At 35.0% G+C, this 13300-nt stretch overlaps 1 protein-coding gene across 7 annotated transcripts in view; it reads left to right on the top strand.

Annotated features, from left to right (window-relative positions):
* The window catches only part of ttc39a (tetratricopeptide repeat domain 39A), a 48827-nt gene that overhangs the window by 251 nt on the left and 35276 nt on the right, over positions 1–13300 (top strand). For 2 of the 7 annotated variants that reach the window (XR_012384188.1, XM_002663097.7), the window contains exons 2-3: positions 1139–1189; positions 2897–2947. Coding sequence is in view for 6 of the 7 variants with exons in the window: in XM_002663097.7 (XP_002663143.1) it covers positions 1139–1189; positions 2897–2947 (102 nt within the window). In the remaining variant the exon portion in view is untranslated. Of the gene's footprint in view, positions 1–1138; positions 1190–1842; positions 1951–2896; positions 2948–6543; positions 6924–13300 lie in introns of those variants that run through there. The other 5 variants (XM_073910168.1, XM_073910167.1, XM_073910169.1 and 2 more) reach the window with 5 other exon arrangements.

Below are 13300 nucleotides of genomic sequence, written 5' to 3'. Positions count from 1 at the left end.
GGTAAGTTAGAGACAGGAAGACAATTTGCATAAATGAGAGAACTACGGATGTCAATTCAATGGTTTCGGGTGCTTGTTTGATGAACGTTGTGTTTCAACAAATCACTGCATTCGTACAACACAAACAGTTTATATTGTACAGGTTTCAAAGTTACTTAAATATAGCCATTTTAGTAACTCTAACATTTATAATTTTCAACAGCATATAATGCTTAGGTTAATGGTGGATTTTTATTCAGCTTTTTAAATATAGACACAGACTTTCTCTGAAGAAAGAAACTCTAAAGGCATTGGAACTGATAAAAACAACATTATACATTAGTTCAAAGCCAGTCACCTTATTGTGAACCAATAGATTTGATGAAAAATAAAGAAATAAGACTATATAACAAGTCTTAATATATTGACAGTTTGTTATCACAAAGGAAATGTTAAAAAATAAAAAAAAGTTGCTGTTGGGTATAGTTCTTTTTCATGGTTCTTGCCTTTGTCATTAAGTAATAGTTTGGCATCATTGGAAAAAACTATTAATTATTGACATTTTCTAATTAAGATAAGTAAACAAAGTTTCAGTAGTTTTTTTTTATGGAGTTATGTGAACCGTAACAACATAACAAGTGTCAGGTTAATCAGAAGGCATATGTCAACAATGTAGCATGTGATGTCATAACATGTATGACATTTGGAGAGAGCTGATTGGATGATACCTGTTCCTTTCAGCTCAACTTCCTTCATATAAAAAACAATGACATCACAGGCGCTGCTTGCTTCTGTCTGTTAATGCTTAACTGTGTTTATTATTTTATAACAGACAAGTAGATGTTCCTGACACACCGTAACTTATGATAAAGTTAATTTCGCTAAAACCAAATCTCTAATTTCTGAAATACAACTATATGTTTTTTTTTTTCCTGTACACTAACTTTTGGTGTGAAAGTATATGTGTGTATGTGTTTATGTAGTGCACATAGATTTTGTAGATAGGAGGTTGTGTTAACAAAACAGTGAATGAGTCATTCATTGGGTGTCATGTTTAGAAAACTGTTAAAAGCTGATGAAATAGGATCTTGAGATTATAATGGCTCAACAATTAAGGGAAAAAAGCTCAGATTTTGCTCACGGTCTCGTTTGCTTTTAGGAATCAACTCAAAACTGAAGAGTCACTGGACAGCCCCACATCTCCATCCCAGTGAGTGTCCCATCAGCATGCATTTCTACACAAATTTTCTTTGTCTTTTCCACTGACAGCAATTAAAGTGATAGTTCAACTAAAACTAACACAAAAGGAGATATTTTGGAGACTGGTGGAAACTAATATGGAAGTCAGTGGTACCAGTTTAACAACTTTCTTCCAAATATGTGTTTATCAGAAGAAATAAACTGGTGGAGGCTGAGAAAATGATGGTAGAAAAAGTTTTTGGGTGAACCGTCACTTTAAAGCATATATTTGTACAAATCTAGTTTTTAGTTTAGCTAGTGGCAGTTAAGTGAACTGCAGCCAGCAACTTTTTGCTCATTCTTGCATTGATCTTGAAAAAGTGAAGAATATTCAATAGTATCTGGATGCAGCCTTTATGATGCAAGCTGATATTGCATCACTCAGCAATGCAATGTCAGACACAATGTACTCAATAGAGTGAGTGACGTCACTGTGACGGGTGGGGTTAGGTGAGCGCATTAAAAAGCATTGGATACAGCTCTGATTGCACAGCACAGCACAGACCCCTCTCAGAATATTGGTATTATTCTGGAGTCAGATATGATTTTCAGATGTCAAAGCAGTACGTAAAGAATTAGATGCTTTATTTCCTTTAAGGACTTGGTTCATGCTTTTATCACCAGCAGGGTGGATTACCGTAACAGCCTCCTCACTGGCCTTCCCACAAAGACAGTCAGACAGTTGCAGCTCATCCAGAACGCTGCTCCCAGGATTCTGCCAAGAACCAGAAAGTCAGAGCACATCACACCTGTCCTTAGGACTACACACTGGCTCTCACTTGCATTCAGAATAGATGTTAAAGTATTTCTACTTGTCTATATATCACTAAATGGCGTGGGACCTCAATACATGACAGGTATACAGATGTTACAGATACATAACAGATTACTCAGATGTTTAGTATCATATATCATACTAGAAATTCCAAGGGTTCAGTTAAAGCAGGGTGAATCATCAGGTGCCATTATCTACTCCTCTGCACCCCCCGCTGCTGGAATCAGCTTTCAGAAAGGATCAGATGTGCTCCAACCTTAGGCACATTCAAATCAAGACTGAAAACACATCTGTTTAGCTGTGCCTTTACTAAAGCTGTACCTGTACTATAATATATAAAAGTCAGCCTTTTCATTATTTTGACATGCTTGAGGCGAAGTTCTTTGTCATCCTTAATTAGAGGTAGAAATAAGTTGAAAATATCTTTTATAATGAACATTCAGACACTGTCTACTTCTGACAGCAACGTTTATATGTTTATGTATAAATATATACGTATGTACAGTATATATGTGCTGTATGCTTTGCTTTGTATTAAATTTCATGCCTAAAAATGGCAGTTAAGATCAGCTCTCTGTGGATATGTTGCATCACCTTCAATCCATTGGTATCATGTTGACAGTTTTCGTCATTCATTTTAGTTAGTTTGATTATAAAGCTTATTTGAGATGGTAATTTTTTTTATTTTAATTTGTTTGCTTTTGAGAATAACTGTTTCTGCGTTATCAAAGCCATGTCAATCTGTTTTTTAAAAATCTTTAACTTTATTAGACAAACTTGAAAATCAGAGGTGTGTTCACAATTTTGCGCGCACCAAATAAATGACTATCTAACAGAAATCTGACACGAGAAGTTGATAATAATATCAGGGAGTATAAAAATGTTTCCTCTTTTGTTTATTAGGTCACCTATTATAGAGAAAGATGGTTTGGACTCTGTCATCTCTGATTACGGGTAGGTTTACACCTCCATATTTCTTTTAAAAACTCTACTTTGCATTTTGCTATTGTCATTAAGTGGTAAAAGAAAAAGATCTAGAATCTTGTTTGTTCGTGCATAAGAGAAACACATACTAATACTCCTATTACCTCAGTGGTGTGACGGGTATTATGACACTATCGTGTTACCTCCCACAATGCATTGCATGTGTATTAAATTAGAAGAGATGTCTAAATCTGTTAATAGCATATTATAAATAATGTTTATAAAGGCCTCGGCTATAGTTCTTAATAACCTCAATCCTTTATTACACACTGTCACACAGTCAAGCTCAGAAAGAAACATCTCGTTAAGAAGATTTAATGATTGTTCTCATAAAGGGCAGGTTCCTACCGTCTTTCACATATATTATTCAGATGTTCACTCCAGATGGCCTCCACATCAGCTGTACTACACCCAACACAGTATAAAGCTCCATCACGTTTGGTCTTCAGTCAACAGGAGGCTAATTTTAGTGGATTATTGAAATGTAATCTGAAGGTCGTGGCAGTTAGGATGATCATTACTCTAATCGAGTGCTGGAAGTGCACCAATATAATGGCATAGGTACATGTGATTACTGCATTGAAAAACACATTTGCATTTTCTTAAAGGGACACTTTACTCAAAAATTAAATCATAAATCTAGTTTTTTTTTTGCAAGGACTCTTAATACACAGCATAAAACGATTAAAACAGGGAGTTATTTGTTTTTCTATTTTTAAAGAATCTCATGACAGTTGATTTTGTTATGAATTGAATATCAGGGTTTTTCCACCAAATATTGATTTCACAAAGCTTTCAAGTTTAAACATTGGTATTGTCAAAGACTATAGAAAAAAGAGCATAGAATCACCAAGAGGCAACACTCTAGTGCGATTTGATAAACAGCCACTAGATGGCGCGCCAGCCATTTTGGAATGAAAATTCCAATAGAGCAACAGCATATTATAAGTCTGTAAAATAAACTATTAAAAGTGCTGATGATTGTGATAGTAAGTGCTGTATTGTCTTTCAGGTTGTACCTCAGCTTTAATGCGATTTTTAAATAAATAAATAAAAAACTAACCAGCTGCTTGCCATCGCAACAGCAATAAGATCCAATGGACAGCCGATCGCTTTCACTCCAAAATGGCGGAATCCGGGGCTGTTGCTGGGCGCTGCTGTTGCAATGGAACGTTCTATTGAGTGACGCCCCTTGGTCATTCTAAGCTCTTTGTATAAAATACACAATATGTGTCACTCGTATAGTTCTGAATGAGGAAAAGTATAACGGTCACTGTAGCGAATGAAGCCCCGCCTACTAATACAGGAGACCATCATCGATTGCTATAGACTGAGGTTTCTCCAGGTCCTCAGTCCTGATGTGCTTTTTGGACAATTTTTTTAGTGATCAATCTTAGCGAATACTTGCTTTACAGACATAAGAAATATATCCACATAAAGCTGAAAAATGTACCAAGTGCATTTTATAACAAAAGTTTTTTTGGTTTTGTAATCTGTGTGAAATGAACGAGGTACAGTTCGTCCTGTCAAATGCACATCACATGACAGCAGCAACTACTCAAACACCCACAAACTTGTAAACAAAGAATCACTGTTATTTCTGGATGAGATTAGCCATCAAGACCAAGATGCAAATTATTTTAGAAAAGCAGCGCGATCAGACGATCATTATCCAGAGGATGATAGTGTAGAACGGCAATAAATGGGGTTGGTGTTGTGATCTCGTTCCTTTTGAGTGCGCATGCGCATTAGCTCAGGCAACCTGAAAAATATGCTGATTTTGTTTGATTTGAACGTTTAGAAAACGAAACTTATGAGACAGTTGTTGTTTAATTTTATTGGTGACTCCAAATATGTAACGTAATCATAAGCTTGACAAACAGTTTGGGAAAATTTGATGTTTCCCCATTTAGACAGAATGCCCGAGCATACTGCAGATAAAGTCTAGATAGGATACATTTGTGAATACGTACATTAATATGGCAAAATTTATTAACCGTGTATAACAATCATATATTTACAGTACTGTGATGGGTTTAGGTTTGGGGTGGGGGTAGGCTTTAATAAAATAGAAATTATTGGGTAGTTTAAGGAATAACATAAATAATACTCTGTATGACTACTGTTTTTACATCACTGTGACGGTACGGGTAGATGTTTACAAAATACAATAAAAAGGACATTTAATAATTAATATAAATTTTCCTATTAACTTCCGAACAAGCATATCTGATCTAGCAACAACCCACATTGCCCGAGAGGGGTTTCAAAGATGCTCACCAAGTAAAAATACTTTTCTTAAAGGGAATTTGGTATTGTTTTGTCTAAATTCATATAAAGATGTCAAAAAAACATTACATCTTTTTATTTTTATTAACAAAAAGTGATCGAAATGCTAGCTTTTATTTTATATTTGGAAGAAATAACAAGTTGTTCACAGAATAAAGTAGTTCACAGAATAAAGCTAATTTGCGTTTTGATCAAACACATAACTATAGACCCAGAGAAAGTCTATATATAGTATATAGTTGAAGTTAGATTAGTTATTAGCCCCCGTTTATTTGTTTCAACACATTTCTAAACATAATAGTTTTAATAAATAATTTCTAATAACTGATTTGTTTTATGTTTGACATCATGACAGTAAATAATATTTGACAAAATATTTTTCAAGACGCCTCTATACAGCTTAAAATTACATTTTAAAGGCTTTACTAGGTTAATTAGGTTAACTAGGCATGTTAGGGTAATTAGGCAAATTATTGTATAACGATGGTTTGTTCTGTAGACTATCAAAGCATAATATATAGCGTAAAGGGGCTAATAATTCTGACTTCAACTGTATATAATATAGTTTCTATTCATTATTAATTCATAACTGTTTCTGTTATAAAAATGTTTAGCAGCAAAGTTGCCTGTGATGTTGATAAATAGAGTCATTCAGAGTAAATTAGCTTTGCCTTCACATGCAGGAATAAATTAAATTTGAATGTGTTTCATAGGACAAAACTGTTATTTAAATTTGTACTAACAACAATTGCATCTAAAAACATCTAAAAAATAGTTTGAATCATTTTGCAAGATCTTCAAAGAGCAAACATTCATTTAACAGTGAAAGTCAAATGCTTTTATGCTGATTTATTTTTTAAGATTTCAGTTTTTCCCCTGCCTGCTGACTTTAGCATCACAGCTCACTGTGGTCCTATCAGCCAATCAGCTTTATCATGTGCTTCCACGATATATACTAAAACAGAAGCATTTCTTATATTAACTGACTCTCCCTTTCTCCCGAACACGCCACAGGCCATGTCACTTCCTTGTGCTGATTTTGCGGTCCGCAGCTGTCCTCAGTGTCTCATGATCTCCACTGATTTACAGGCCTGTCATTGTATCGAGTGTTTTTGACTGCTGTGGAGCTCAGATTGTCACTTGACCACAGAAGCGTGATGTCCACTTCACAAACATTTGTAGGCGGAGCCTTAAAGTTGAAACCACCTCCGTTTTACCATTGACCAATCACAGCCCAGGATGCAGTGTATAGGATGAGGGTGATACTGAGAAGAGGAGGAGGCTGTGGTGGTGTGTGCGTGTGTTCCTGTGTATGCGTGTGTGTGTGTAGGCAGGGAGATCAGGAAAAAGAGGCAATGAGAATATTCACTTTCTCTCTGTGTGATAGTCATCCCAATCTTATTAAGCTCTGCGTTCCTTTCCCCTCTGTCCTCTCTGCAGCTTGAGTGAGTGAGTGAAAGAGTGTGTGTGTGTGCGCGTTAATGTGTGTGTGCTGTAGCCAGAGGGAAGCTGCTGTTCTGCTGACAGGAGCCAAAGCGAAGGCCTGTTCTTACACACACTGTGAAGTACTCTGCGTCTCCTTTTCGTGTCTCCTTCTCTCCTCGATCTCACTGTACCAGATGAAAATGTCAAGAGAGGCAGAAACTCTGTCAAACGGGTAAGAGCGTGTGTTTTTAGCAGGGATTGAAGAGTAGTTCTTAACAGGGGAATGCTTTTACAGGCTGCAGAACCGGAAAAACGGGGATGGTTTGGAAACATTAGACAGGTATAATTGTTTTGGATGCCCTTGCATGTGTTATAGAATTCTATTGTTGGAGCGTTTAGCATCAAGTGTATTGTGAGACTGTTTGGTCTCCTAGCACTGCGTGTGTGTGTGTCTTTGAGTCAGCTTGTTTGTTCCAATCATTCCGGTGATGATCATCAGTAGTCAATTAGCTCCCGGGCGGCATCAGCTTTTCAGAATCGCTTAGCATCACAACAATTAGTTTGTCGAGAGCTGCGCAGATGGTACACGGAGAGCGGACGTTCATTTCTATCTCTGCTAAACAAATCTCAGACTACTTCCTTTTGCTAGCCAGACTCATAGCATGCGCTGTTGTTCATTCATGCAAATGATCCTGCTCTGATATCACATACAGTATCAGAGAGTCAGAGAGGACATATATATTATCATTAGGATGGTAACATTTAAAAAGCTGGTTGTTAATAAGTGAACTCAAGTTTTACTTTTGGAAATAGAATTGTTTTTCTAATAATGCAATTTAAAGCAGTGTAAAGTAACAAATTGCAAATACTCAAATTACTGTATCTTTTCTCAGTAATTGTAATTTACTGAGTAGTTTTAATGTCTACTTTTACTTTCCCTTGAGTAAATTTTTAGTGCAATATCGGTACTATTACTCCACTACTTTTTTTCAATTATACTTGTCTATGGGGATTAGAAAAATCAGTCTTGTGATTCCCGTCCAATCTGATCGCACATATAAGGTAAATTTTATCATAATGAACTACATCAGGACATTTTGTTGATGTTACAGCTTGACGTTGTGTGAACGTTACCACTGTGACGTCTATCAGATGTTGGATTTTGGTTGCTATACTTGACGAATAAATGTCAGTATTTGAGGCCAATATGACGTTGGTTTAAGATGTTGGCTGGACGTTGTATTTTGGTCACTTTCTAAAACAACCTAAAATCAACCAAATATCAACACCATTTGACGTCGTTATTGGACATTCAAATAACATTGTTCTTAGACACTGGCTAGACATTGAATTTTGGTTCCCTTGACATCACAACCTAAATCGAACCTAATATTAACATCTGATGACGTTGTGTGTCTGCTGGACAATAGCTAAATGCACTATAGAATGTTACGTTTAGACTCATCCCCAAATTACATGTAAATGCATTTTTACAGCGTAATGCTCACTACTCTTGAGTACTTTTGAAAAGGCAACTTTTTACTCGTACTGCTCTACTTGCACTCGATTTTTAGGCAAGTAATGGTACTTTTACTTGAGTATGATTTTTCAGTACTCTTTCCACCACTGTTCTGTTTAAATCTAAGAAAATGCCTTTTTCGTGAAATGTATTTTTTTATAGTATTCTGTATAAGTGTGTTTGTATAAGTGCAAGTGATAGTATAAGTGATGTTTTACAGAATAAGATTTTTTTTTCATAGCTTTTCCTATTATATTTTTTTGTTCTTGTTTCTATTAGTTTGGCTGAAATAAAAAAAAATAAAATAAACTTTTCGCTGGATTCGCTTGCCTTGTGGTCATCATATGCACACTTTTTGATATATAGAACAAAGAAATATTTTCAGTAATATCAGTAAATGTATTACATTATATTACATCATTTGAAAAAATAGGAATCTGTTAAAGTTTTAAATAAAAAAAAAAAACTGTAGCTTATTGGCATTTATTAGGCAAATAACAAACTGGCCAGCACAATCAACTGTTCTCTGTCAGAATTTTCAGTCAGAATTCATTCTTGAATTCTTGATTTCATCTCTTGAAAAAAAAAAAAAACAGTACATCTGTACCAAATTAGTATTTAAATAAATTTTAAAATAGCCCACCTTTGGTGCTTCACAGCTTTTTCTTGGTCATTTTTTATTTCAAGGATAAGGTCCAAGTTTTAGAATAAAAGTTACTTGTAACATGTTTTTTTTAATTTAAAAACAATACCGTAGAACAATATTAAAAGATGACTCCTCTTACATCAGATTGTGTGTTTTCTTGCACACCTGGATGTTGGACCAATTTTGCATTGATCAAATCTGATTAGCCGAAGTCACGAGAACTAACATAGGATCCGATGGGTTATTTTCACAATTTGGGATAGCACAGCAGTCAAAATAAGACAAATGAGCATGTGAATGGGGCAAATTCTGGACCTTTGTCAGGGGTGGGTCTTTCAACCCCTCAGCAATGAGCCTATATATATAATAGCCCCCTTAAGAATGTAACTAAGTATTTAAATTGCACTTTAATCTGGATGTAGTATGTTGTAAATAGCTAGTAAAATATAATGTATTGTTGTCATGGCACAGACAAAAGAAAGTAGTTATTAAAACTATGTTTACAAATTTGCATCTCTGTTAAATTAATACTCTGGAAGTTTTTTTTTTATTTTTTTTTTTAGAAAAGATGTTACATTTTAGGAGTGCTAATAATTATGTCTTCATATGTAATTTGAACTGAAAAACATTCATTTGAGTTGATTATAACATTAACATTATAGTATGTTTTTATATATAATGATTGATTTCAGAGTTCTTTTTAAATTGGCTTCTTAAATGCCATCAAACTAAATCTTAATTTAAAAACAAATAGAGGAAATGTAAATGCACAATTAAATATTTAATATCGAATTCTTATAAGTAACAGTGAAATACTTATTATAAGTAATTTTTAAATTACATTACACCCTAAGATAATCAGATTTATTGTATAGCATCCTAAAACTCTTAAAAATCCCATATTATTTCATACTGCAGAAGAAATTTTTTGAGCCGGAAACCATGCTCCATGTTTGCAGCAGTCAGACAAAAGCATTGAAGTCATCTGCCAGGCATTAGGAGGTGGAGAAACCCGCCAGCCAAACCCTATCTCTCTTTCTATAGGTCTAATAGCAACTCAAGTCGCGCTGTTATTGGCTGAGCAGACCCATAAAGAGCATCTCTGTGTGGGCCATCATCAGGAATGCAAAGACGTGCTGCTAATTTAGTCACACTCATTGATTCGATTTGTTTCAGTGGAGAAAGGCCAAAGTCATTGTCTTTTTTTACATACTCCCAATTCCCAGCTCATTTGTCCACATACTGAAACGCTTTATGAATAGTTGTTTTCAACAGAATGCTTCAGGGTCAGAGAACTGAAAGAGGTTGTCTGGTTTTATTGGATTAGGAGGCTGTGCTGTAATCTTAACAGGCCGAGGTCAAGACCATTACGAATTTCAACTCAATTTGGAAATTAATTTCAAATGGTGCTGTCATTAGAAGAATGTGTCCCTTATGCGGAGATACAATGAGCTTTGATGGTTTTTATCTCTGACATTTTCCTTCTCATTGTCTGAAGGAAGAGTGGAGCTGGTTTTCTGCGCTCCTAAATTAGGATTGTGTTTGTCACTTTATGCTGATATAGACATTTTCTATTAGCATGAGCTGTCCTATGTAGAAAAAAAAAACACAACTGCTCTAATTGATAGTTACAAAGGTGTGTTTGGCAGCATGGTTGGTAGCTTCACAACAAGAAGAAAGTTTGAGTCCCGGCTGGGTCAATTGGCATTTCTGTGTGGAGTTTACATATTCTCCCCATGTTGGTGTGGGTTTCCTCTGGCTTTTCCGGTTTCCCTCACAGTCCAAAGACATGCGCTATAGGTGAATTAAATACGAAATTGGCCATAGTGTGTGTGTGTGAATGTGAGTGTATGGGTGTTTCCCAGTACTGGGTTATGGGTGGAAAGGCATGCACTGCGTAAAACACATGTCAGAATAGTTGGCGGTTAATTCCGCTGTGGCGACCCCTGATTAATAAGGGACTAAGCTAAAGAAAAATGAATGAATGAATGAATGAAAAGTGTGTTTGTGAGCAGTTAGGTCAATAAACTGTAAAATGTATGGTAAAAAAACTGCAGCTGTGATTATCAGAATTGTATGCTTAAGTAGAAACCGTAAAATGATTTGTTTTATTTTATTTTTATGGTAAATAACCATAATTCATTCTTTTGTGTTAATACGATCATGTTGCCTTAGTTTATTTTATCCCCGACTGACCAAAAATTTGACAAATTCGTAATTCATCCTCCACAAAGAGTAATGACCCAAGCATACTGGATCCCGGTGAGGAAGTTCCAAACATTTCGGGTCGCAGCGCTAGCAATACTGGAAACACGAACTGCAGGAAATACAAAGATAGCTACCTGAACTATGGTTTTATTTCATTTTCTCTAAACAAAGAGTGCCTGACCCAGCCACAGTGCATTATCTGCATCAAAGTACTTGCTAACGAATGCATGAGGCCATCCAAATAATTAAGACATTTGCAGATGAATCATCCACAATACAAATTTTACATCAGCCTATTATTTGTGCATGAACGTATTTAGATATAGTAATAAACATACCGTTTGATTGAAAGCAACCTTTTTTTTGTCATTCCTACTGCAAACCTACAGGAGCGATAATATCATTAAATGTGGAGGGGGGCCTTACAATATTTTTTCCAGGGGAAAAGGGGGTCTCAGGCAAAAAAAAAGTTGGGAACCACTGCTATATAAGTACACTAAGATTAGAATTTAAGCCGAGTAGTATGTAATACATACGTAATACATATAAATATACATGCGTTTTTGAAAATCTAAATATTAAAAACTTTCAAGCATTTAAGATTGACAATTAAATGCGTCTTGTGAAAAAGGTCCATTGTGCCTTTTGCTACATAGACAAAAACTCAAAAGCAGGTGGAAATGAGAAATACTAATACTAATATGTAGAAGTAATATAGACTAATATGCTTAACACCATCATGGTTACACACTTGAAGCTAAAGTATCAAAATTAGATGTAACAATGTAGAAAAAAGAAGAGAGAAAAATAAAAAGTGCTATACTAATGTCAACAGAAAAAGTATAAAAGTGTCATGCAGGGAAAAGTCAATTAATGGTTATTCCAGCCTGATCTCACGAGGAAACGTAAGTATTTTCTGTTTTGTCAGTTTAGTGGCTAATTAGTATGAAGTTGTATGGGTTCAGTCGTATGTAAATGTACAATTTTAAAAAGGAGGCATGGCACATAACCCCACCTTCAAACCCGACCGTCATTGGGGGATAAGCACATCGTACTAAATTTTTCGAATGAGATCGTATGAATAAGCCACTAAATCAAAAACGTACAAATTGCAAATTGTGTTGGTTATTCACTATATGATTAGGAAACTTACTGTGTTGTGTTATGATGTTCAGTGTTTGTGTTAAACACCTGATAATGGCTATACTGCAAATCAACATTACCATGCGGAGAAATAAAGTTACCTTACTTACTTTACATGTTAACCAGGTTACAGTTTATACAGTTGCATTTTTACACTTTTTACTTTTAAAACCATTTTAGTGTTGCCTACTCTCTTGTTGCATTCAGCCACCTCGTTGTCATTCTGTGTATCTGTAAACCTATATTCGCAGTAAATTAGCAAGCAGTTATTGAAACTTGTAAAGCAATATTTAATATACACTAAAAAAACAGCAAATGATATTATAATTTTTTTGAAAAGCTTAAGTTTAAATGCTGTCTGAAATGTATAAGTAAAATATCTATAGACAATAAACTGAACCACTTATATGATAAAAATGTACAATCTTTCAAACATTGTGAATTACTGTATTATTTTAATTTTAGATGAAATGCCTGTAGAATGTAGAATTTAAAAATTCTTTGCTAAAGTTTCAATCGTATTCTTAATTTACTTCTTGTTAGGAGAAATACGTTTACAGTGCTATACTGTAGACAGCATTTAGATGGATATGTAGATATGTGTGCAGCACTCTTTCCTTTAACAAGAAAATTACATTAAGAATAAAACAAAGAAGGCTCTCAGGAGCATGTTAATAATACATCCTTTTGATCTTTCTGGCAAAAATGTCCTGAGCTCTTCCCATTAAAATCAGTCGGCAGACTTTGATTTAAACTAGACGTTTTTTTTAACATTTTTTAAAATTCAGTTTATTATAATCTAATTAAACAATGGCATTATATCGAACATATAGCTCTTACCAATTTGTACATGGGATACGTTTAATTCTTCATTTCTGTTTTTTGTGTATTCAATCTACTTTATTCATTCATTCATTTTTCTTTGGCTTAGTCCTCTTATTTATCAGGGGTCGCCACAGCGGAACGTACCCGCCAACTCATCCAGCACATGTTTACATAGTGGATGCCCTTCCAGCTGCAACCTAGTACTGGGGCAGGGTGTCCGCGGGGTCTTAAAAAGTATTAAGTTGATGACTCAATTATGAGTAAATCA

This window comes from Danio rerio, chromosome 8 (assembly GCF_049306965.1).
Source record: "Danio rerio strain Tuebingen ecotype United States chromosome 8, GRCz12tu, whole genome shotgun sequence".
In the NCBI taxonomy this organism is placed as follows: Eukaryota; Metazoa; Chordata; class Actinopteri; order Cypriniformes; family Danionidae; genus Danio; species Danio rerio.
This window is presented reverse-complemented; position numbering and strand designations above follow the sequence as displayed.